The 27,975-nt window shown below is 36.8% G+C and overlaps 1 protein-coding gene across 1 annotated transcript; it reads left to right on the forward strand.

Annotated features, from left to right (window-relative positions):
• Positions 1–362: 362 nt before the first annotated feature.
• LOC105231390 (probable serine/threonine-protein kinase DDB_G0282963) lies at positions 363–25,467 on the forward strand. Its single transcript, XM_011212674.4, has 5 exons — positions 363–2,168; positions 6,184–6,289; positions 23,544–23,856; positions 24,040–24,386; positions 24,493–25,467. The coding sequence occupies exons 1-5, from the start codon at positions 1,630–1,632 to the stop codon at positions 24,691–24,693; spliced, it is 1,506 nt and encodes a 501-aa protein (XP_011210976.1). The 5' UTR covers positions 363–1,629; the 3' UTR covers positions 24,694–25,467.
• Positions 25,468–27,975: the final 2,508 nt, after the last annotated feature.

The raw sequence follows: 27,975 nt of genomic DNA on the forward strand, positions 1-27,975 counted from the left end.
GCGTGTGTTTTTTGGGCTACAGAGACGGGTATGTATCTTCGCTGCAAACTAACCTGTCATCGATTTCAGAAAGCGCTTAATATAAATGTTCATTTCGGTCCTGTCAGTGGAAAAAAACTGAAATAATCTCTAATGTTTATACAACGGGCTACGTTCCACAAAAATAATAAAATATCACAAAGTTGGCCATTTTGAAAAAAGTTCAATTTTACCCTAAGATTTGTCTTTTTGGGCGTGTCTAAGCTGTTTGATGACAACACTTTCAAAGATAAACTATTAAAGCAGCTTTACTTTAAAAAGCTGTAACTCCAAAAATATTTGAAATAATTACAATATTTATAATTTTAGAAAGTTATTTTTGAATATGCCGAACAATTTTTTTTTCGAATTTTCACGCTAACCGTGCCTTTACGAGCAGCATTATGTATAAAAAATACATCAATTCCTTCATTTCTGCTTCAAACAACTGCTATCACTTCGAAGTGGAATAGACTTTTTCTACTCTTTTCTTTCTCTCAAAAATTGACTCAAAATATGGGTCCTCGATTTTTGACCTGGAATGACATGCATTCGCTATTAAAATGTAAAGCATAAATGCCGGTATATATAGCTTGTAATCAGATATGTGTATATAATAGTATCCATTATAAAATCAGTTCTTCATTGAACTTTCGTTTTTTATTTCAAATAAATATAGCAGCTAGAGTCCAGACGTCACTGTAACTCGTGACTGAGAGAGCATTAAATTAGATCTGACTGTTTATATTCTATTACAGCTCCGTTACCGCTATTTTTGAAACTTATAAGCAATCACATTCAGTCAGAAAAATTATTTGAAAAGTGAGGAAAGCTTTTATGCCCAGCGGCCACTCATTGGCGCATTCGATTACCACCCTTGCCCACTTAGCGAGCAGCCACCACCATTTAAGCATTTTTTGGCAGTGACGCAGTTACTGTCTCCTCCTTAACTAACCCACACCGAAGCTATGCACTGGAGTATGTCTGTTGCTCGTTTCCCTTTGCGCACTGCATCACTGGCTTGGCCTTCGATTCGACGCAACGGCTCATTGCCATTGTTGTTTGTGAGTTTTGCGGTTTGCCAACGCTCGCTTCCTTCCGGCTTAACGCTTTGGTTGCCCTTGGAAGCGAGCCATTGTTTTTTGTGCATTTTATTGCTGTTACGGTATATTTGTGTGTGTATTTATGTGTGTGTTGTTGTCAGTTTACGCTTGAATTATCTTTGGTAATGTGGCATAAAATGTGGTTGAAGCAACAGCAGAAGCTTGGGGAAAGAGAAGCGCGCAAAACGAGAGTTGCCGAGGCTCTGAAGCGCAGCAAACGGCAATTGCCAGTTATCAGTTCAACTGTTAAGCCATACAGCATGATTTAAATATTTTGTTTTTTTTTGTCGCTCAGCAACAATAACAAAAATAACTTGCAACAAAAATATGTATATATATATATAAACAATATTGAAATGAAGCAATAATGAAATAAAATGTATCAAAAAGTGGTGTGAAAAAGTTCTATAGTGAAAGAAGCACAGCAAAATCATAAGCGCTTAAATCGCCGCAGGTGTCCTTCGCCGCGCCGGGACAACCGCATAATCGACGCATAAACTCATTCAAAATGATTAACAATAATTTGGATTATGAGCGTAATAGCAACACAACGCCAGCGGGTGTCGACATCGATGTCGCACCAGCAGCAACAACAACAACGCCGCCAACCACAATATCGCCAACCACGGCGAACAGCAACAATCGGAACAGCAACAGCAACAGCAATCACGTGAACGTCGACAACGGCAGCTACTTTAATCGTTTCGACAATCGCATTGCCGCCAATTTGGCAGCTGTGCTGACGGGTTCGCGCTTCCGCTCGTCCTCCACATCTTCGCCCACGAAGACACTGCAAAAGACGAAGAATGCGAACATTCTTCGCAGCGCACAGGGTCTCTCCAATTCAAGTACAAATATGCATGCCGTCGGCAGCGCAGTCAACTCGCGTTACAATGGCGTTTCAACGCTGGGTGGTGGCCGAAAACCACCCGCGCATCTGCAGCTTCATAACGGTGGCAGCGACTCGCGACCCTCATCGCCCCAGCTGCACGGCTCGGTGGGGCGCAACCGACGTCCGTTGCATTTATTCACGCAAGCGAATTTGAAGTGAGTATGCTTTCTTTGTATTTTTTTTATATTTAGCTTAAAGCAGCAGTGAAAGCGATTCGGCACATTATAAAGATTAGAGCATAATAGCACAAATGCTGAAGTGGGGCGCACTGAAATGCGCAAATTGTCGGGACACGTGTTTCGCGCGTAAAACGCAGTGAATGCGAAATTTTGTCCATAAACTTGTTGGACATGGTGACTCATATCAGCGGTCTTGAAACAAACTTCTAGGGTTGGTCTAAGTGCTTAAACTCATTTTTATTGAAAGACAAAATGCCTGAGAGATAACAAAAAGGCCACGAAACCGTTTTTTGGTTTAGTTGTACAAATTATTTTGAAAGTACCAAAAAAGTATGAGGCAAGTATACCAGTGTATCGCACGAAACATTAGGCGATTTTCGTGAATTATTTTAATAAAAAGTTCTCGATTTAATGTTTTGGACTTCTTTGCACGTAATAATGTATATTTGCAGCTATATTTTAAGATTTTTTTTACAAAAATATGCTGTCTTCGGAGGTGCCAAAAACAAGGTCCCCAACTGCTGACATGATTCCGCCCGAATGAGTAGCTGAAACAAAAAATTCAAAAAGTATATTAAACTTAATGACGTTTTCTCTGTAATGACATAAAATTTTTGTAAAATATCAAAAATTTACAAAATGGCGCAATTTTGAAACAAAAAAATCGTTATTTTAGGTAAAAAATTTACGTTTTTTAATGCCAAATTAACATTTTTCAACCAATCAAAAAGAGCGTAGGTCATTGTATAGTAAATGTAATCAACAATACTCAGTTTTAGTTTATCATTTCGAGAAAAACGCGTTCAAAGTGTCACTTATATTAAAGCTGTCATTCAAAAACTATGCAAAATACGACCATGCGATTTCACGGGATGTTTTTGGAAATATAAGCTATCAAAAAATAAACAATTTTTTTTGAAAGTGTAACACTGCATGCAGCATTTTCGCATTGGCTTTTTGTATTTGTTGAATAACCAGAAGTTCCACGGATTTAAATCAGGAGAATACGGTAGTTGCGAAGAACCAATGCAGTGTGAAATTCTTCATTATCTTGATGAAGGCACCAATCGAGACCTGACGCGTTTGAGAAACAAAAGATTCTTCAAAAGGTTTTGCGTGATCTCTAATTGTCAATCAACGATTTTCAATTACTAAAGCTTTTAATTTTGTTGGACGTTTCTCTCGTCAATTGAGGCTGATGGTTCCACTTTGAACTCGTTGTACCACTAAACGCTTATATATTGTGCCACAGTTTGATCCCCAAAGGCTTTCGCAAATTTTCAACATGTTCGTACAAGAATATTCGTTTCGCAAAGAAACTGGATGCAAGTTCTTTGCTCAACAAAATCAAGCATCGAAAACTCACTTTTGCAAGCCGGAGATAGTTAAACTTTTTGAAAAACAGACAAAAGCAAAAAATCCTGCCCTACTGATGCCCAGGGGTTTTAAATGATAACTTTACCTTATTTTTAATCACAATACAGTTACTTAAATTTTGATTCTTGGTGAAAATAGATACGTATGTTTTACGGAGTTCAATTTTTGAATATTAATTACTGTAACCATCCATGCTTGAGCCATCAACTTAAAAAAAATATAGGCAAGCCATGTTTTTAAGTGTCAGAAAAGTTCCTAGTTTCTGCTGCTTTACATTCATTTACTACTGTGATCAAATTGAACGGTGAATTTTGCCCTTATTATTTTTTCTTATTAAGTTATCCCCTCCAAAACAGTTATGTCAACGAATTTTGCAGTCATTATAGCACTTTGAAAAATCCTCCACCGTGATGGCCATCAGAGCCTTCTTCGATTCTGCTTTTATACTCTCAATTGAGCCAAAACGGTGTTCTCAGAGTGGTCATGTGAATTTGCTGAATAGCCAGAACGGCACGGCATTAGTTGAAAATGTGGCGAAATGATCACGAATAACCAATGCAGTATGAGATGGTGCATTACCGCACTTCTTTTTTCAATAAATTCAGACATAGTAAAACTCAAAGAATTCACTTTTAGAACCTCACAAAACGACGCTGAATTTTGTATCTATGTTTACGACTCGAAAACAGACGATCGATCGGCCAAATAGCATGGCAAAAGTGAATCGAAGCCGAAAAAATACTTCAAATCAAGTCAAAAATCAATGTTATGTTGACAGTTTTCTTAGATTCTCAAAGTGTGGTGTACTCCGATCTCCTTGTAACCGACCAAATTGTCAACAGAGAATATTATTTGAGTATTGTGGTTCGTTTGCGCGAAGCTATTTGTAAAAAGAGGTCGAAAATATGTGCCAAAACCTCTTGGGTTTGCACCACGATAATGCACCGTCGCATATTGCATGGAGTCTTCGTGAGTTTTTTGCCAAATTTTCAACCACTATGGTGACACTACCGTATCGTCTGATTTAGCTTCGTGTAACTTTTGGCTATTCATCAAACTCAAACGATCACTTCGGGGAAACCCTTTTGAGTCAATGGAAGGCATTAAACGAGCATCGCTATACGCTTTGAAGGCTATTATTATATTTGGCGAAATTGACTTTAATAACTGTTTCGAGGACTTGAAAAAACGACACAAATGAATTGGTTCCAAGGGGGATTTCTTTAAGGGGCCGACAGAGCTTTTGAAGCATAATAAAGTCTTACTATTTTTTTCTCATAGTAGTATGTATGTCTGTATTTGCTTCACTTCCGCCATATTTTGAAAGCTTTTGGAGTCTCATATGAAGGGTATCCCAAAAATAACGTAAGTCTAAGATTTGCCGCCGTTTAAAAATAAGGTGTGGGTAAATTTAGAGTCTCAACGTAGAACAACGTGTCTTCTTTATTGAACAATATTTAAAAAATAATTAAAGCTTGACCGCGGCACTTCGGAAATTTCATACAAAATATTGTCGAAACCGTTTTAATATCGTCAGCTATGAATTTATTTAGAAATGGTGGGAAATTTAATTATTGCATTAATTTTGTGAACACTGTATGTATGTATGTATATCAAACTAGAGACATAGACATTTTTTGTAAATTTTTTTGAAACAAAACTGTGCAGACGTTAAAAATAATACACAACTTAAATGAAAAAAAATATCAGCACTTTTCTTAACACATAAATGCATTCCTTCCCATGCTAAAATAAATAACTATACAAAACACCTCCAACTACTAACAGACCAAACAAAAAGAAGTGGAAATTCCAGCAGAACCCTCATTTGTTGTCAAATTTATATACATATTTACAAACAGCTGGACTTACATGAATAATCGCACGAATTACAAAAGCATTTGCTGCATGCAACAACCCCAACAACCTACAACCATTTAGCACATAAGCAACGCTGTCGCACATACATACGCACAAGCGATAAAAAAGAATGCGCACACATACATTTTCTTGCAAATAAATACCGAAATGTGCTTTATAGTTTATTGACTGCAGTTGTCAATTGCGATTATCTACGAAATGTGAGCAACAGACAAAGCCCAGTGAGGGGCAAAAAGGGCGCACAAAATCACTTATGCACTTTTTAAGCACAGACAAGGCGCACTTATGCATATGCGTCGGTCGCATGTGTGCGCCACCCGGCTCATCAATCGGGGAGACGGCAACCGGAAAATACACACCACAAACATTTACGCAATTTCCTGTACACAAGTCGGCCGCAGCCGTCACCCACTCATACACACACACATACTCACAATCCAATAACTCACATTATGTTTCACTAGAGCTCCACTACTTATAAATATTTAACTACGCCATTATGCTTAGTCACCAGAAGTCAACATTCCTTCTTTTCTTCTTTTTTTGTTTTTGTTTTTGTTTTTGTATTCAGCACCATATTTCACTTGTACTTGTGTCTCGCTGTGTTCGCACTTTACAATAACTAACGGTCTTTTTCGTATATTTTTCTTCCCTTTTCTGCATCGCTTTTTATATGGGATTTCATGCTCGATAATGATAATATGTGCATACATACACATACACACGCACACAGCTGCAATGACAACGAGAAAGCCGCGCACACGCCACCCAGCTCGGACGAAGACAACTCACCCACAGAGCTGAATAATTGCAAGCGTTTGGTCGACAAACCGCCCCTGGTAAGTACGGACATGCCAATAAGTACTGTTATAAAATATAAATATGTATATGTATGTGTATAAATAGAAATCAAAATACAAGACGACTGCTTGAGGCAGGCGGGAACGGGAAATTCTGCTCGCAAAATATTGACAGCTGAGCGAGTGAAGAATGCGCATTTCTGCTATGAATATGTATAAATATATGTAGCAGCGCATATGTATATGTGTGTGTGTAGTTGAAAAGCGCTCAAAGCACAAACCTAAAGTGAATTGCAAAAGTTTTGCTTTCCCGCTATTATTTTTGCATATTTTATGCGATATTGACGTTGATAAGGGTGACTGCGCTGCCGCGTCTGGCAGTCGCATTTGGTTGCCTCATCAACTTTATTGCTGTTCGATACATTGAAGGCTGCTTTGCGTTGCTATTGTCTAGAGAATGGGTGAAATTTTGTTTGCCGCAACTAGCTAGTGACTGCCTGCTTATATAAGCACAAGCATGTCCGTTTATGTGTGTGTTAACAAATTTTCAGTCATTTTATTTCGTTTTGGCTCAAAGCAGCTTACTGGGTTGCACGATTTCAGTGTCACTGCGTTAATGCCCATTGGGGCTGCAAACTTTAATTTAACTAAAATTGCTTTGGCGCTTTGGCGCACACATACACAACTTTAAGGTTCGGCTTTAGTTGTTTGTGTCTGTGTGTTCGCAAGTAAATACTTTGCATGAGTGATTAAATTGATTGGCATTGCAAAATTGGCTGTAATCCTCGTGAAGATCCCATCGAGTTTCATTTTAGTATGAAAGTTTTATGAAGTTTTCTTTTAAATTAAGCAATTTGTAAAAAAGTTACTCAAATATTGTGTTTGTTTATTATGAGGAAAGCTATACATACTGGATTATGTTTGCACTCTTGACTCAGATAAAACGTGGATATGAAAAATGTTTAGAAGATAAAATTCTAACGAATCGAAGTTTGTATATATAAAAATATAAGGAGCTATAGGTATTCCTGACCTGAAGCGTTGAAATTATCTTTCACTTCGTTTCTAGCTTTCGAAAGCGGGCGTTGAGGAAACTCTTCAGACTGCAATAAATAATTCAAATGAACTCAATCACTTCGGTACACTACCTGTGAGGCATGACCGAAGTTCTTTCATTTTCTATTCATCCAATCTTTATGAGATTTCCCAGAGCAAAACACCGCTTAATTTGAATAGTTTTTTTATAAATATTAAATATTTTATTCTTTATTTTATTATTCCAAAGGTATATATATTACAAAGATATTGTGAAATTTTCAAAGCAACATATTCGAATCTCTGGCATTACGATGCCATTTCCGACAGTCCCTCGGAAAAAGGTGCCTCCACATTAATAACAAAACCTCATATAGGATCATCAAAAGTAAAAGGAAATAAATAAGTGTTTTAATTAAGACCATAAACCTGGTAATGGTGGAAGGAAATAAAGAAAGTGAAAACTGGTGTTCATTTCTTTTTTTTTTAATATTTGTAGGAAAAAATTCCTTGTTTCAAGACCTCGTAAATTATATGTCGAAGATTCACTAATCTGGATTGAGTAGCGAAAAATCTTGACAACCAACTTTGAATCCAGAGTTTTGAGGAAAACGTGTTTAAAGTTTTAAGTAACTTTATAGCTGACCTTAAGGGCGCATCTTTTCAAGGTTGTATCTCAAGGTAGTTTCACGGATCAGCTTGAGAATTTAGTAGAATATTCTGGAAACATCTTTTGAAATATAAGATGGTATAAAATTAACAACAAGGTTTATACATTTTTTGAAGCCGTGTAGGTGATACATTTCATATGGCTCCAACATATTACTGGTTAGTAAATTATCAACCTTAAAGCACAATATTGAAATGACAGGCTGATCATAAAATTTAAATGTAAGCAAGAAAAAGCGTAACCTTAACTTGGGTTGCGACGAAGCTAAAATACCTTTCACAAATGCAAAAGCTTCATACAATAATTTGATTTTAATCGGTCTGTATGTATGACAACTATAAGGAATAATAGTCTAATCTGAACTATTTCTTAGAAGATTAAACCGTTGCTTTGGAAAATAAACAAGGCTCTTTGAATGACAGCTTTATGCTATAGTGGTCTTATTTGGTTTCAACAAATGACAAGCTTCTTGGGGAGAAAATAATGTGTCTAAAGTTTATTTTCGATATCTCAAAAACTGAAAGAGCATTTCGGGTATACACAGGTATCTTTCAGCTCACTAGGTATTAGTCAAAATGTCATACGTGGTGAAATGTTACGATTTTCCTAAAACAGTTCAACGAATAAAGAAATGTGTTTTGAAAATCAATTTTATAAATATTATTTTAATAAAAATATTTTTCTTTAAAAAAAAAGTGGGTACTGCTGAATATTAAATACATATATCCTTCGCAAAGTGGGTGAATTTTCTGAAACTAGCCGCTATTGCGTTTCGCTTAGTCAGCTTCGGTACGAAGAATTTGATACACTTTTTCCTAAGTACTGCATTTTTTAAATTAGGCAAAGATTTTGCTCGGATATTGCTGAAGCCTAACAACAACATTATAAAGATTATTTTTGCACTAATTTCAAGAATCATAGCCGTAATTTGAGGGACTTTTGAAAAAGATGATTACTAATATTGTACCGGAAGTCGTCAATTTTGTTGGACACTCAAATACACTCGTGGCCACCCAAACCTTACCACTAAAAATTTTCATATTTGACTAATAAAATTCTTTTATTTAGAAATAAGTTAATTAATCAGAAATTTTAAAAATTAAAAACAAAACACATTTAGCTATAGATAAATCGATTGAAAGTGGTAAGGTTTGTGTGGCCACAAGTGTACAAGATAAATATATTTTTTTGTATTTCCCTTACTTCTAAAATTGTAAAAATACATATTTTAGTGCTCAAATTAATCAATCCGTTATGTAATATTGTCGGTAATTATTAACATCTTGCCTCAAGAGAAGATTTAAAAGCTTTTTGCCGAATATTTTTTACTGAAGAGATATTAAATTATAAAAAACTAAGTGGTTAATAAATAATCTAACATTTTCATTTTCTTTTGAATACTTGAAGTGTAGATAGACTCTGAAACAGCCCACATATTGCTTTATACAACTTAAATTTGTATGTGGGAATTCTATTCCGGTTTAATTATAAAAAACTAAGTGGTTAATAAATAATCTAACATTTTCAAATTTCTTTTGAACACTTGAAGTGTAAATAGACTCTGAAACATTTTAAGTAAAGCCACACTATGCTTTGTATTTTTTTGTGTTTGTTTTCGATTTCATAGCACAGTTTAAGGCGTACAGAACTGAAAAAACTCATTTTATCAACTACATTTCTTTCTAAATTATAATTTCCTGGCATTGTAAAAGCCAGTATATTCAAATTCCTCACAAGTTAGCAATTGGTCTGCCACCGAAAAATAACAAAAATATATAGAGAAATGCTAAATATCAAAACAAAGTGTTTAAACGCAACTTGCAAAGATATAAATTCTTTCTACTACATATAGTATAATTAACAGCAAAGTGTTTTCGTTTATTTTCGTTTAACTACTTCGACACTGAAAAGTTCCACGGAGACAACTTTATACTTTTGCTTACGCATCTCGCATTTCGCATTGTCGTTTGTGGTGCTTATAACTATGCTTAAAGTATACTTAATTGTCTGCAGACGAGTTAGACAAGAAGTTTGCGCAAATACTTGTGTTTACAAGTGCATCAAATCCTTTGTTATCTTTGCGCCATTAATATATACACGAAAACAAGTCTGCATACTTACGCAATATACATTTACAAACTTGAATAACTGAACTCTGGCATATAAATAAACACGAATAAATATATATATGTATGTGTGTGATGCAGAAGACAAGATAAAGCAGAAGTTTTTGCAAATAAGCTAAATATTGCTTTACGCTCAAGACCAATGATAAATGCATACGTATTAGTATGTACTTCGGTAAGTGAAGGCACAGCCAGATAAGTGAAATAGGTGAGCGTAACGGTGAATATAACTTATGTGCACGTTTTTGGGCAAACTTTTATCAGACGCAATTTTGGTGCGAGTATTTTTGCTCACGCGTAAGTACGTATGTAAGTAACTAAGTATATAAGTAAAGCATACTTAGTATTAGTGCTTATGACTTAAGTGGAAATTGACTGGTGCTTGCTTTCGCGCGTCACGTGTTGGCGCAACATTTGTTTCGACTAAACCAAAACACTTGTAAAAGTTTTACTCAATCACGTGACGATAAAAGTGCACATAGCTATTTACCTCAACATACGCAAGAGTTAGAGTGTGTTTGAGAACAAGTTTGATAAATATTTCTTATTGTTCTAATTTATATACTAGCCAACAACAAAACACTTTTATCGAGTTATATGAGGAAATGAATAATAAAAGAATTATTTCGGTCTTAATCAATACGCAAATAATTACGTTGTGATAGTCAAATGAGAATTAAGTGACTTACATTTGGCTTTTAAAATATCGTTTATGAAATACTCTAAGTTTTTCCTAAATGACTCTGTCAAAATTTAAGTCACAACTTCTTCGAACTGCCAGAAGGCCTTTAATTGGACAAAGGCTATAAGCTCTAAGGCAATAGATATAAATTCTATCCTCTACTAATAGTGCACTCTCGGCAACCATATAACAGTTCAACAATAACTAAATCTAGGTTTGTCTTTCGAATATAAGATCATGATAATATCTCCATCCACAACTGTGGCGATCCGCTTGCAATCTGACTTACACATGAAAAAAGACACAATCAATTTCAGTAGTGATATTCTATATATGATTTAAGGGATTATATCAATTTTCTTGTAAGAATATACGCGCCCTCTTTTTTGGGATTTTGGAAAAAATTTCCTTCATCGATTCTAAAAACAAAGTTTCGAAGAAAATATGTTTAAAGTTTTGACAGTCGACTAAGGTAAGGTTAATCTGGCAGGCCAATAAGTCACGCATAGACCAGTTTTGGTCCTTTACGATACCAGTTTCAGTTCAGTCGCTAGTTATCTAGTTTGTCATACCGTGGGTAGTCCAGAAGCTTACAGTGTATTCTTGCCAAGCCGAGATAAGTACAAAATAAATGCTCCATTCTTTCCATAGAGCGTTGCTCTAGACATTTTCTGTAGTTTTCTGGATATGTCAGCCCTATTCTGCGGGTTTGTGCCGCCACCAGACAGTGACCAGTTAGTTCTCCGATACTTGTACTACAGTTTCTTTTATAGAGTGCCAAAAGAAATTTTGTGTACTTCCGATCTACTGTTTTGCACATGATTTTTTCAGTTTTGCACCCTGGTAGCTCGTTCCATCGGGTTTTGATTTTCATTACCATGCTTCTATTGAGGTCGTCGTATAGACTATGCATGGTCTTATAATCGTTGATCACGTTTCCGGATGTTAACTGTACAACATTATTAGCAATATCGTCCACTATTTCATTGTCCTCGACAACTTTTTGGCATGGCCTGGCTCAGTAGAAGTGAAGTTGCTTGCTTCTGACAACCCTTTCTACTGCTGCCCTGCTTTTCAAGATACTTCTGGCCGATATGCGATACGAGGTTACTTCCTTGATTGCTGCTTGGGTGTAGATATTGACTGGAATTGTCTGCAGGTGCATTAGAGACCTGCTTCGCGGCTTTCACAATAGAAAAGCTCTCAGCTTGAAATATACTTCAGTCTTCCGATAACTTGAAACGCTGCTTTATGTCAAACGCTGGACAGTATATTCTTGCACCAACTCTATCGTCCACTTTTGAGCCATCCGTATAGATGTTTAGAGCTATCCGTCTGTTTTCTACCTCGAACTTTCTTTTCCAGTTGAAAAGTGGTGTCATGTAGTCGGTGTTTACCCAACCGCCATTATCCACCGAGCTATGCCAGATGGTTCCATATGCAAATTCTTTTGCAGCCGATTTTGCAGCGCAGTTTTCAAAGAAGAGTTTTATAGGTGGCAGGTTTAGTACCCGTTTAAGAGCCGCTATTGGAGTTGTTCTTTAAGCTTCTGTTATGGACTGCGCAGTGAGCCTCTATAACCTGTTTATTGGCTTCCGGTAGGTGGATTTCCATAGGCATGCCCACTATACTACTGGAATGTAGAAATTAAGTTAAACAATGTTTACTCTCATACCTCCGAAAGTATTTATTTGACGAGTAAACTTCAAATTTTCGGAAATTATCCTCCATATGTATTTTCATATATTATGGAAAAAAATCGATTTTTTTAAATTCACAAGCGAAAGTAAGAACTTAAAATAACTTTCTGAACATAACACTATATAAGTCTCGGTTTATGAACAAAGTGCTTGCAATTCAGCTAATGAAGATCAATTTTTCTCGTTTTCATAAAGGAAATTCATAATTCGCCACAATATTATCAATAAGAAAAACTTAGTCATAAGACATTTTTATTATCTCAAATCTATGAATGCCTAGCAGACCAAAATGTGAAAAAAATATACAGAAAAGAAAAATAAATTTATCACACGCATTAAACACAGAAAGAATAAAGTATATACAAAAAAGTGAACTGGAATGCAAGACAAACAAATTTAAGTTAAGTTGAAATAAACAAAACAGACAATCCGTTTGCCTAATGGTAGCTATAAATCCTATCATGAGCAGCTCTGTGACACATATTATAACGACATAAGGAAATAACTCCAGCTGATGCCTAAAAATTGCTTTTTTATTGCACTCGTTGCCAAAAACATTGGAATTTGTGTATGTAAGTAGAGACTAACTCAAAGCAAATCAAAAAATGTGAAGCAACTAATCCTGAAAGAAAGTTATGTGAGCACTTCTGCCTACTTCGCCTCCAACTTTTCAGTTTCCTACGCTTTTGTTGTGTCAATAAATCAATTTTCTTTATAAACCCGAAATGTGCGTTTGCAAACAAGCACACACGCCTACCACGCACACATATTAACCCTTCTAAGCAGCACATACATTTATACAAAGTTTCGTTTGTGTGGGCGTACGCCAGCAACGTTTACTCACACCAATGACCAGCAGTTTCATAACTCGTTTGCACATCGAAAGAAATTTAATATGCCACTACACAAACAGCTGACACTGCCACTGCCACCGCCACTGCCGCTGCAGAGCAAACACACAAATATAAACAAATCAACAGACACACAAACACTCACACACTAAATCAACGCAATTGCTGGTTGTTTGCTGTAAACTGCTACGGTGTTGTGCAAATAAGCAGATACAACCGTTAGATGGCATTCGCCCTTAGCTGTATGTGTGCCTAGCGACAAAACTTCTATTAGCGGCGTGTGCGCAGGGCGTATGTGTTGGGCGCGCGGGGGCGTATGAGCAACATGGCCTATCCCCAGCATTTCGCTGCCATGTCGATGTTGATGTTGATGCTAATGCCAGCGGCAGTCTATTGAACTGTATTGATGTTTGCGAACATTGTTTTTGTTTGTGCTGTTTGTTTTTGTTGCTTGTTGTTGTAGCTGCGCATTTTGTTGCCCTTGCGGCATGCTTCATTGGCAGCCTTTTTAGCGATACGCAAATTAATTTCCAGAAATAAATACTGAACTCCGCACCGCCACGGTCGCGCCTGTCAAAAGTCAGGCGAGCAGCTCCACCACATACATGTGTGTGTGTGTATGCGTAAAATAAGAGCTAAAGTGCAAATCGGTGTGTATGTGTGTGTGTTTTGGTGCAAACGAGCGTGCGCTTGGTTTTTACGCCAAAGCCTTATCAACATTTTCTCGTTTTGATGGCTGCTGTCGTTGGCAACTAAGCTGATTGCCCGCAGTGTTTGACTTCTATACACACACACACTTGCATACATATGCATATTGCATATGGCAGTCTCGTTTGCAACTTTCGTTGCTTAAGGCTTGCATGTGTGAGTATGGTGTGCGCTGAAGTGTGGTTAGTTTTCCTTGTTTGTCGCTGCGAGAGATTCAATTTCAGATACGTGTGTCTAGTCAAAAGTTCGATACAACCGCGCGCGCGCTTGCATAACTCAAAGTCAAATGGATTATGTGAAGCATGTACCAAGCTGCAGCGATTATAAAACTGATTTCATACAGAAAGGTCGCAGTGAGAGAGAGTAAGTAGTGCGGCTGGGGTTAGGAGTTGGCGAATTGTGTTGAAAATATTGATGAAAAATGTTTAAGATTTTATTCTTTATTTTCAAAATGCAATAAGATGTATGCATTGCTAAATTTTTTTCTTAAAATGTTCCCCAAATTTATTTAGCTGGTAAATTACATTTAAGAAAAATATATTTGTACGGATTGGACTATAATCCTTGGCATTCCTTAACTAAAATATTGCAAAAGTTTCGGGAGATTTCATCGAACTGTTACCAAATTACAGATATCGAAGCGACGTCAGCTTTTCTATTTTGGTTAAGCTTCGAGGAAGGTAAATTTAACTTTTACGGTAAGCCTTAAAAGCATATCGTATATTAATGGAATAGTGTAAATGATCTTAAAATGAAATTATGCGATTCTACACTGTTACAAAAAACACCCGGAAACTGTTATTCCCCGGGTAAATGTTTCTTCAAAAAAAAATATACTTTGTTAAGTTCGTAAGACTGTCCTTAATTACTATGCCAAATACAACCGAGATTTGTTAACCAATCTGTTTACAGCAACTGCTTAAGTTGGTACACCTCAGTTGTGCATTGCAAATTTTACAAAAGATAAAAATATCGATCAACGAATTTGCTTCAAATTTAATATTTCTAACCAAATTTCGTGTGCGTAATCATTGCAAATGTTGGAAAAAACTTACGATGATCCAAAAACACAAGCCTAAGAGTGGTACAAAGGCTTCAAAGACGGTCGAGAGTTCGTTGAAGACATGCCTCGCTCTGCACGACCTCCGACCTCTTCACTTGATGAAAATATTAAAAAAGTGAAAGATAAGGTACTTGAAAATCCTCAAGCAAATGTTAGAGAGACGGCAAGAGACCTCGGCATCTTTGGTGAGTCCGTTCGAACGATTTTGGTGGATATTTTGGGTATGAAACGCATTCATGCTCGACCATCGAAACGGGATCTAAATTTTCTACACAAAAAGTACGATTGGGACCGAATTTAAAGTCCAAAACGCAACGAATATGATTAATCGATGGTACTCACGAGATTTGGTTCAGTGTGTTATTTTCTTGTTTCTCAAAATGAAATTGCCGCTCCAGGAAACCCGCTTTCAGTCAGTCGAAGAGAAAACAAAATTCACTGAAGGAGCCAACCCAAAAAGTGCTTATGAAAAATTTTTCCGGCATTGGCTCAATACAACATCGAGATCAAAGGGTTTTCAGCTCACGCTGTAAATAATTTTTTCTCATTCATAACAATATACCAGGGATAATAACATAGATTTTATACCAAGTCAACAAATTCTCTAATTTCCAGCTATTTATGATACCTTTTGTCCCTTCTGATGGTTAACAGACAAGGTTGACAGAGAAAAGTTTACGACAACTTTAAAATCATGCATTTTATCTCAAAATTGGTTCAGTCAGGTTGATTGAATTGTAACGGTTTTTTTAACGAAGCAATGCTTTTTCGGAGTTTGTCTTCACATTTCATGATTAGCACACTTACTTCGGAATAACGTTTGCAAATCATAAAAATTTAAAACAAAAATAATGGTTCGGCATCGCGTGCTGATCCAATATTCGCTCGACATATTCGCCCTGCAGAGATAGTAATTCAAGCAACCATTGAACGGTCTCACATTAAATTACTCTGGATTCTCTTCATCAGAAGACGCTGCTGCTGGTGTGAAGTAGAGGATTGAAGAAGACTAAAATGAGTCTATCTGCCATCGGGCTGTGTGCTGTGCCCATTCACTTTATCTAAGATTTTGTGGAGGGATATTGATATTAAAAAATCCAACTCATGCAAAAAATGAAGTCGAACGAATACCAAGAACTGTCAAAAATTTATTCATCAAATGAATCATTAATTACTACAACACAAATGTTAGAAAAAATTAAGTTTTATTGGTAGCAGGTTTCAAATATCGCAATGTGCCTTGTTTACGTCATAACTAACATTACAGCCATCATCATTCTAAGCATAGTGTGTTCCTTCATACTGGTGGGTGTGCGATTTGCTGGACATACTGCTTCCTGCAGCTTCAAATTCACCACACAAACGCAATATAAGTTGCCACTTCGATATTAACGCCACAGACAGCAACAACAAAACTGCAGTGACACCGCAAATCAAGCGCTGCATTCACCAATGTAATCAAATCCAGTGCAGAAGTCGTCTATCTGGTCTACGCTGAGACTGCCCGTCAAAGCACGAAATGCGTAACGGTAATAAAAACCATACAACGCAAAGCGCCGCTAGGATCGTAAAACACAAAATACAAATGCACGCATCGATGACACTGAACGACACAACAGTTGTTGCAAGGATTTTGCATAAATTTGCGAAAGTGGCTGTCGATGGAGTAGCCGGCAGCCAAGCTGTTAGCTATGTGCGTTGCATGCGCTTTTCTTTGTGCGCTTTTCGAGTGCAGCAATACACCCGCACACTCATGAGGGCCCCGCAGCATTAAGCCATCAATCAGTGTGGCAGCAGTTCGACTGTGTGCCACACAAAATTGGTTGAAGTACGGAATCGCACGCATTTATAATGGATGTAGGAATGAGTGTATGTGTGTGTGTGAGTACACAAAGCGCCAGGCACGTGCGTGACTGAGTAAACAAGTGAGCGAGGGGGTGAGCGGGTTTGTGCTGGAGTAATGGACGAACAGTGACATGTTGCATGAATGACTGCGGCAGCAAAACAAATGCGTTCAACGAGGAAGCTGTGTGCTAAATGTAAAGAAGAAGGATATTTGCAACCAACCGCAACACACACACACACACACGCAACCGCCTCATCAACATTTCCACTAGAATGTTGACGGAAATTCCAAATATATAACGAACATTAAAAGTCAGCGCTTCAAAATGTGCCTAAACGACCGAAAGCCCTCATGTGTATGTGTGTGAGTGTGTGTACGGTGAGGTCGACAGCAGCATTTTATATGCATAATTCTGAAAATTGTTGTTTTTGATGTTTTTCTCATTTACAGGCCTCTTAGTGTGCACCAAAAACAAAGCCAGTGCCTAACCAGCAGTGCTTGCCACACAGCGCAGCTGTCAATTCGGTTGATGCGCTGAGTTAGTCACACAGTTATTGTGTGGCATTGGCTTGTATTGGCCGGCCGTTGGTAGCAGTTGACCAAAAGAGGCACTTCATTAAATTTGCATACATTAACAAAATATGCGCCAGTGTGCACGTGTGTGTGTGTGTGTGAGTTGCCAGTGTACTCGTTTGAGTCGTTCATTTAAGTGGACGATACGCTGTGTGTTTGCTAGCTGCCCTAAGCATATTTGTGCCTATGCTAATGAGGTCGGTAGGAATTTTTACTGATATGAACTTTAAAGGTGATAACGGCATGTATCTCTGACGATTTCCTCGATCAGGTAAAAGCATGAAAATATGTTAACTTCAACTGCAGCAAAGAGTTATGTTAAAAGCCTTCACAGACGCATTATTTACAGAAACTCTGTGATCGACCGATCGGATAGTTACGTGTATGCTATATTGGTTCGATCTCAGCAATTTGATTTTAGCATTGACTTGGGTTATAATGTCAGTCAAATTTCAGTGAGATATCTTCTTAAACCAAAAAATTTCCCATACGGGAACTTATGTTTCCTATACTAGTTTGTATGACAGCCATATGCTATAGCTGTCCAATCTGAACAATTTGTTCTGAGATTAGAGCGTTGCTTTAAACAATCATTCATGCCAAATTTCATGAAGATAACCTCTCACATAAAAAAAATCGACACAGCTTGTCACTCAGATCACTTATATGTATGCATATATTTTAAAGGGTCTCCGTCCTTGCCCTTAAGGTATTACAAACATCGTGAAAAACCTAATATTCCCCGCTCAGAATACAAGTATAAGTGATTTTTATATGATCTCCAAACCTATGATGGCAAGCAAGCTACGATTAAAACGACAGAAAATTCCTTCAAGCCCGCTATGTGGTGCAACAGCTGTGGCAAATGTGTGGCATAAACACATACCCATCAATATTTTCAGTATGTCTGTGTTTAGGATGAGTATTTGTTGTGCTATTTGAAAGTCAGCGCTGGTTGTTTACCAGTTTTCAATTAGACCATTTTTGGCTTGCGGAGGCATGGCAATTTTTCCGGTGCGTCGCCATCCACCCACTCTACCATCTCTGCGCAAGTGCTTGCGTCTGCTGCCATAGTGACGATGTTATACTTTATAGCGTTGCATATATATGAGTGTGTGTGTGAGTGCTGATTTGTATTCGCCTGCTACTATGTTGGTAATGACTCTTGTATGCTACATAAACAAGAAGCCAAAAATAATTTACCGAAAAATAATTTTACAGACAGCGGCTGACAAAGAGAAAATGAAAATGTCAGTACGTCAGTACGTCAGTCAGGCAGTCATGCTGTCGCACTGACAGTCTGTGCGTTATTATGGTTGAAGTATGTGGAGCAAATACAAAAGAATGAGAGAAATGTATGTGCGTATAAATGTATATATGTACATATATTTTTTGCATTTCTGCTGGCGAGTATTAAGGCACAACAGTTTTTCAGGGCACATTTAAAAGAAAATATAGCTTGAATTTCTTATTATGAATTTTTGTTTTATAAAATAAAATTTGATATTACGATTTTTTTTTTAGCAAAACTAAAATAATTTTCTTGGGAAATTTTATTACCAATGAAATTGATGAGGAATAATTTTCAAATAATAGCAGTTTTATTTATCTTTAAACCTTACCCAAATTGAATATTTCTTCAAAGTGAGACTTTTTGGAGACTGTGTTTATAATTTCTTAGACAAAAATTGTTCTCCACAAGCTTGAGATTTCCAGTTGTTTATTGGATGGTGATAATATGAAACTACGTACTTGAAAATATAATTTTTGAAAATATTTGTTATTTTGGAAATTTTGTTTGTGGGTGAAAAAAAATTTTTTTTAAAAATTGTAAATTGTTAAAAAAAATACTAACTATAATATCTCAAAAAAAAATTTTAATAATTTTAATAATTTTTTTTTATAAAAATTTTCGACCCCCACTCATGCGTGTGTATAGCTACTGTTTCATAGTATTGGTTCATATAAATTCATGTATTAAAATAAACAGATTAGTATGTCTGCCAGTACGCAAAAATGACTAGATATTTATGCTGGATCAGAAAGCCTTTTGACATGTTTGAAATACTTGCCGTTTTAATAAAGCAAAACCAGAGAAGACACACTTCCACACATATACATACTGCTTACACACATATAATGTATCGTCAAATATTAATTTTATGAAACAGACAACAAAATAACTCTCCTATTAATATACTCGAAAAGGAAAATATTTTGTATGGAAAAAAGGGTTGCCAAGTATAAAAGTTATGTTGAAAAATATTTTACAGCTTTTTCAGACAAAAAATTGTTGTAAGAGTATATTTGTGTTTTTCCAAAAGTATTTTTTAGTTTATAAAAAATGTATTGAAAAAATTGAAAATTTTTCGAAGAAAAAAATTTTATATACATATGTATGTATTCTTCCAAAAATAGGAATCAGCACCTTTCTGTAAAAAATATTTCAAGTTGTGTGACAAATTTTCTTCAAATATTTTTACAAAAATTTTTGAAATATTTTTGGTACTTTAAAATTAACCTTTGAATATATAAAAAAATACACTCGGCAACCCTTTGCAATATTCCCATTAAATAAGGATTCTGTTTTCCAGAAATGCCATATAATTTTTATGATTTCAATTTTAGCAAAACATTTCTAACATAAACACTCACATGTACTTGTATGCGTGAGCACTAAATGCAAGTACATTTCTGCTCTGCCCACCGTGGCGTATGAGTAATGAAGCTGAAATGTAGAGAATATTTTCGCAAATTGTTTTCATTTGTGCAGTCGTGCATATCCACATGAAAACACTTCGTTTTGCGCACACACATACATAGACACAAGTACGCATACACAAGCAGACAGACAAAATTAAAATATCTAATGGCAGACAGTGAAAAGTGGGCGAAAAAATGTTGCTGAACATATGCATGTGTGTGTTTGTGTGCGTATCGGTGTGAATATACTTGCTTTAGTGCTTCAAGTTCAATACCATGAAATTGTAAGTTACACGCCATAAAATGCGTTAGAAAAAGAATTTCACTTTAATGGAAATGAAAGTGAATGTGAAATCAAATTGCTACTGGCATGACAAATGAGGCGTAAAAGCAATGAAAAATCATCGTTACTTTAGAGCAAGTCTATTAATAAGAGGTTGAGGCTTTTGCATTAAAGAATTTCGTGCCCTTTTTTCTAACATTGAATCAATATTTTGTAACTGTTGTTAATAAGTATATTAACTTGATTCATGTCAAGTAGAGCTTCTGTGGTGAATGTCATAAATGAAAATATAGTCAAGATTCTGACCAAAACTCGGAGAATTGCGACATTTATTGTGGAATCTATTTGTTTGTCATATTTAAATATACAAAAGCAAAAAAGCTTATGTAAAATTATTGCCTACAGAAAGAAGAACTTAATAATGTAGTAAAGGGAAAATAAGCTGCTGCAAAAAATATTGAAAGGAAATATCTGTCCCTATAGCTACAAAATAATTGTTATCAAAAGGTTTCCTCCAGTAATAGTTTCATCTGGTTTTAGAAGTTCATAATACAACATGGTTCTTTGTTCCTATCAAATACAGAGCATAACCCCGGCGTTATGAATATTCGGCTTTGCCATTGATTTCGCTGGTTTGCCAGGTTTCTCATACGATTTCTTTGTGTCTTAATCGGTTCATTGCATTTCTGACATGAAACTTCGTCCTTCAACGTCTCTTGGCTTTGATTTACATATATAGAACCCGATTTCTTCGCTTTTGAGTGTATCCAGCTCCTATTGAACGTTTTAAATTAACTGCTTGAGTGAATCAAAAAGATTCTGCGAGCTCTCTTTGTGCTTGAAAACAATCTACATCGACTACTGCAACCAATTCCTTACCTTCAAGGTTTTCCCAGTCATGTCCACAACAATGGAATAATAAGCAAGTTACGCCATCTCTTGGCAGCCGTGTACAACTATAGACCCAGAAACAATATTAACAGAAATTTTAACAAAAACAGTCGGAAGTTTTGAAATCAAAAAGAAAAAAAAAAAACTAGGTTAAACAACTGATTCTCAAGTGTTTTCTATAATCCTTAAAATGATGCCGATTTTGTCAGTCAAATAATGTTCATACTTATCTTCATAGAGTTAACGTCAGTACTGCCTTTGCTTCCGAGGAACGTTTTCTTCTAGAAAAAATTAATAATCAGCAATTTTATTAAAAGAAAAGACCCTCGGCAAGACAAAAAAATATTTATTTAACACCAAAATAGTAAAATTCAAAGATACTCACTTTTCTCAACCAAAATGTATGACAAAATGCTTTGAAATTAACTTTAGCCGAAAGTATAAGAGCTAGCAACGAAGTCACAAAATCATTTATCACTCACTAAGTAAAATCATTGCGGATCAGTTGCTATCAACGTTTCATCTAGGTTTCATGTGACTTGAGTGGGAAGCCGCTGACCCCAAAAGGTCCGCTGAGATAGCTTATACGCTAGCGGCTGCCCACCCACCTGGTTGCACTGGCACACGAGTGGCGATGCTGAATAAGCTTTAGCGCAAAACTTTCTCTAAATGCCACTAAATTATTGCATTGTCATGAGGTGCGGCACAGCGCAGTTGTTGTTTGCCACCACAACAACGTAAATAGAAGAACTCATTCGCAAGCATTAACTTATTGTCGTCTTCACTCACTAAACCCACACCTGACAACAACGAACGAGCATAAGATGCACTGAGCAACGAAGAGGTCGCATATCGGACTAGCCAACAGGCGAGCGGCTGCAGCATGCCACTTAAGTGCGCTAGCAATGACTAAGTCAAATAAATTCTCTTCCCACTTTTTGTTTTCGTTTTCACTTGTGGGCGCCGCAGCCGCCTCGCGCTGCCGCCAGTGCAGTCTCAGTCACTTCCGCCGAACTGTGACTAAACCGCAGTCGTGTAAAAACAAGTAGACTTGAATTGGTGAGGACACGGCGTACAAAAAATTATCGGTTAAAGTGCCACCAAGCAAGTTCAGGTAAAAGCCACACTGTTAGTCAGCCAACAGCCAACACGATGTGGAGGCAAGTTACGCTGTAGTATGTTCCCTGCAAGAGTAGGGGCGATTTCGTCTGAGTAGGAAAAACTTTTCGCTATGCATTTATACTACTTCGCACAGTCGCTTCCTCTACACCCTCCCACTCATGGCAGCTCTGCTTCCATGCGCTCTCGCAGGTATTCGTATTATTATAGCCCACTGCACTGCAGTTTGTTGCTATGGTTTATGGTAATAAATTTCTATAGCCGGAAATTTATTCGCCCACAAATGTTGGGTTGTGTACGACGACTACCGGTCGACCGGTCTCACACCTACCTGTAAAGTCGAGTAGGCAAGGTAACAGCAATCAAAAAGCTGAAAAAAAAGAAATCTGAAAAAATCATTGCTTGCATTACAGCGCGTCGAGTGAAACAGAGGAATAATGCGGAAGAGCGGCGCAAAAAATGTGCGCAAAACAAAAATCAAAGCATACTTTACGGCGCGTAAGGCTGTACTTAAACTTGAACACTTCAGCGTGAGCATTACGTTTTGCTTTTTGTTGACTTTGCGGCGCATATTTTAGTTTGCCGCTTTCAACTTTTTCCCCACTGGACGCGCAACACTGCCAAACCGTGAAAAAGTGCATTTTTGCGGCTTAACCTGGTGCTTACAAAAGCGCACCGCGCTGCCTGCTCGCAGCCAACTTCAGCCACTACTACTCTACTACAACTGCTGAGCACTTGACTGTACTTGTGCGTCTGCTCTCGTCAGTTGGCGTTAAACTTTGAAGTTCAAGGATAATTTAAAGCGCCGGCAAGCTGAATAGCCGATTTTGGGCCACACCAGCTTAAGCTGCTTAAACTTTGTGTAACATACTTTAAGGCTGCATAACAGTTTGTTGCTACTATTCACATAATTTTACATACTTTTAGGTAACTTTCAAATCAATGTTGTTTGTTGCATACTTTTGGTGACTTTTAAATCAATGCTGTTTTTGTTGCATACTTTTATGCGCCCACATAATTTTTGTTGCTCCTTTACTTTTCAGGTCAAGCGTTTAACCATGGGCTTGTTGCGTTCAAATGAGGAGTCACGACCGCTTGTCAGTATTGGCACACCCACGAGCACAACAAATACAAACACACTGTGCAACGCTAGACTGCACAGTTCGGCAAGCAATAAAATCTATTCGAATGGCTATATTAATGAGGAGGCCTTTGAGCCGGAGAAATTTATTGCGAGCAAATTCGGTGATTCCTGCCGGCAATCGCTGACGGCTATACCCATGCTGGACACGGTGAATCTGAACGACAACAGCGAGTTCAACCTGAAGAAGCGTTATTTGCGTGAAACGAGTAGTGGTGGGTAGAAAATTTAATAACGGTATTATATTAAGACGTGCTTGTCTTCACGTACTTTATTTTGAGCACAAACTCAAGCAAACTTTTTCCGTAAACTTTTCTTCTTCTGTGGAAACTTTCAATAAAAATCTGCAGTATTTCTAACCTCAAAATCCTTTCTTTCAATTTTAATTTTTACTACAGCAAACTCCAGTCCGAAGATTTTCGCCAATCGCCTGCGCAATAACACATTATCGGCCGCCATACGCTCCAGCGCCACCTCCAATTCCACCACAAATACCACAACCACAGCGGATGCCTTAGATGAAACCGAGGAAGCTGATCTCAAGGACGCCTCTTGGTTCCAAGCTGGCATTTCACGTGACATAGCCGTCGAAGTGCTGTCGAGCAAAAGTCCTGGTGCCTTCTTAGTGCGTAAAAGCACTTCCAAGCCGGGTTGCTTCGCCTTAACGCTGCGTGTGCCATCGCCACCGGGACCAAAAACGGCAAATTACATTATACTGCGCACGGCGAGAGGTTACAAAATAAAGGTGGATAGCTGAAAATCATTAAAATTATTATTATTTTTTTTCTTATTAAAAAAAATTCTTATTCTTCAAAATTCTTATGCTCCAAACCACTTTATTTCTCTATTAGGGCTTCCGCAAGGAGTTCTCCACGCTGCAGGCCTTAATAACTCATCATTCCGTTATGCCGGAATTGCTGCCAGTGCCGTTAGCCATGCCCCGCCCAGCAAATATGACCTCATCGCGGCGCAATATCGATGACTTTGACACATACGATTCACTGCAGATGCTGGTGAAGTACTTACGCGCAAAAACTTTGGAAAATGAATAGAGTCAAATTGCGTGGTAGCGTTTAATCATAAGTAAAGTGGCTATGGTTTGGTCTTACCTGATGTGAAAAAGCACAAAACAAGCACAAACCATTATACGAACTGCGAAAATTGGAAGAATAATAAGCTAAGCAAATACCTTACTTGAATACGCATACGAGGTCATCTCAGCTTCATACTCTTAAACCACACAATTGCTTCCGTTTACGCGTTGCAGTACTTTAACACGCTTCATTACCCAGCAATTATCACAACTATAACCAAAAACTTTCCACAGCCTAACTTATAATTTCTCATTGCTTTACAAAAAGCACACAAAATTGTTTCAAATAAATATATATATTGTAGATATGTATATGTAGCAACATATTTGCATATGTAGTAGGTATATGAAAGCAAAAAAAAAAAAACAAAAACAAAATGTCTATAGAAAAATGTGATATCATTAAGTGACACTAGGGGTGACTGCGGCGCCAGGGGATCCAGGCTCCAGTTGCAAAACTACTTACATAGTTTACTTAGTCTGTATGTATTTAATGTTAAAGTTGTTTTGTGTATAACTGTTAAGAGTGGCGAACGTACACTATTGCGCATTTATATGTATGTGTGGCTATGTACAAATATTAATTATAATTAATGCATTATTATTTGTCTAAGGAAACGCCATGTTTGCAGCAAACTTTGAAAGGTTTTCTGTTCATTGTAAATATTGTTTATTTTGTGCAAAATCAAAAATGTGAGACATGCAAAAATAAATTTGTTTAGTTTTCATAAAAGAGCGTATGTGTTATTATTTTACAAAATTGCTGGCGGTGGTGAAAAGGTGAGTTTGTACTACGGTGGGCATAAAATAGTAAGATTTTGTTCATAATTTTGCAATTCTTAATTTATTCTTCAAAATCTCCCCTCAAACTAATCCCTCTTGGCCCCAATACACTTGTGCCAATCTTTTTTCCAATCCTCAAAACAGCTGTTGAAACAACTTAAACCGTGTTTTCACTTCATTAGGCACAAATGATCTTTCAAAATGGCTTTTACTGATCCCTCCGATATTCCAACGATGTCAGTAAGATCTCTACCTGTTAATCGTTGAATCTCAACCATTATTTCGTTAATTTTATTGGCGTGTTGATCATCAGTTGATATTGATGGCAATCTTGGTCAGGTTCTCGATCATCTTTGAATAATTTTTACCAATCAAATACACTTGCTCGCGACAAAAAAATATCACCAAAGGCTTTTTTCAACATTCTGCACGTTTCGGCAGAACTTTGATTCCGTACACAAAATTTAATGGAACTCTTTGTTGAACAATTACTCCTCGTAAACATCGCCGAATAGACTTTATGGATTTCAGAAAGACAAGCGTAAACTAAACACTAATGATTATTTTGATGTGACCTTTGGCACAGATCTCACTGAGAGTCATACCAACCCAGCAAAAAATATTTGAACGAATGGGCTTTCGTGCGAAATTTGAACTAAAAAGTCTTACTATTTTTTATCCATGTAGCAAATAGCTGGGATTTTGAAAAATGCGTGTTAAAGCTCCTTCACACAATCTTCTCTTTAAAAATTACTTTTCGCATCTTGTTAGTAAAAAAGTCAGTTGTTCACCATTGATGATAGCATTTATTCTATCTTCATTAATACTTTCGATACTCAGCTTAGCGTTGCTTGGATTTTATTCTCTTGTTCAAGTCTGAAAACCATCTCACCGCAGTGGTGTACGAAGTATTTTGTAATGCTTCCGAAAAAAGCGAGAACTTTGATGATGAAATTTCATCATTTTTAAATCTTCATCTTAATTTAATGTACGTTTTTGCGTGACAGGTATGTAGGTAGGAGTGCAGTCTTCCTGGGTTGAATGCGTCATTTGGAACTATTTAAGACTTTTATGATCGGTTCATCGTTGTGTCCAAACCATTTCTCTGTTAACCTTTTTGTAAAACTACCTTTACAAATTTTGTAGCCCGATGGGTTTCAAATATTCTATGTCGGGTTTGAGATAGAGCTGTCCAATTATATTGAAAGTAAAAATAGTCTTATATTCCCTTCTAGCTTGCTTGTTTTAGTTGTATTTGCTTCGTTTTATCGCATTTGGTTATTGATTTCCAGCTATTCTGAGCTATCTGTCCAAAATTAGTATAAAGCTCTCTTTAGATTGTTTTCTGCTAGCATGGTATTCACTCTGCCTCGGATTCGTCTGAAGAGGCCGCTTTTTGAGAGTCGAAAATGTTCCTGTGACGGGAAACCCAAAATTGTGCACAATTATGGTTGACCTGCCATTGAGCTTAAAACGCTCCCACAATTGTTGATTACGCTGAAATTACTCTGCTGCGTTGACAAGACCGTCAAAGTCGACTGGCTATTCGTGTATATAGTTGCTTTTTAGATACTCTCATAGTTATTCAAAAAACATTTCACATACCTTTCTATATTTAGTACTTCCTCTTGTAGTACACTAGCACAGTTTGGTAGATGGATAGAAAAAGGGAGGTACCAAGATCATTGGAGCATACATCCCACTCACTTGCAAGGGGTCTTGTTTTCCGTTTTCTTAGAAATTATAATATAGTTGTATAAATTACTTCAAGTGTGGCTTGGGACATAAAAAGATAATTTTATATATATAAAAGGTTAAGTATCTTTTTATTACTCACACCGTGGACATATAACTTTTTTCTCTAGGTCTTTGTAGTTTTGCCGGAAATCGCGATAACTTAATCCTTAAAAATTCAATGACGGTTAGGGGAAGTCCCTTCCTTTTCCAGAGCTCAGTTCGCCGTAAATCATTTTTACCTTAATGTTTGTAATTGTATATTTTTCTTTCATTTTTTTTTTATTATTTCAATGGTTTCTGCACTAGTCTATTCTAAATATGCTAATATATAGTCTCTTCGAGTAATTTTCCGAGAACATTCATCAGGCAGGCAAACATTTCGTAGTTTTCGCTTAAGTCAAGTAAAAAAAACATTTATAATAACTTTCTATGAGTTCAAGTAAAAGTTGAATCGTTCTGTACCTTTGCTAATCGACCTGCAAAATATCATCTTTCAAAATACGTATTAGCATTAATTGGTATATTTTTCATCATCATTATTTGAGTAAGTCTATTTATATTTGTTAAACTACTCAAATTGTTTTCGTATTTATTCACTTGAAACCCAGTAGGAAAGAATATTCCAACTGAAGGTGACCAAGTGCTTATAAAGGGTGATTTTTTAAGAGCTTGATAACTTTTTAAAAAAAAAAAACGCATAAAATTTGCAAAAAAAAAAAAT

The sequence above is a fragment of the Bactrocera dorsalis genome, chromosome 5 (genome assembly GCF_023373825.1).
Source record: "Bactrocera dorsalis isolate Fly_Bdor chromosome 5, ASM2337382v1, whole genome shotgun sequence".
Taxonomy (NCBI): Eukaryota; Metazoa; Arthropoda; class Insecta; order Diptera; family Tephritidae; genus Bactrocera; species Bactrocera dorsalis.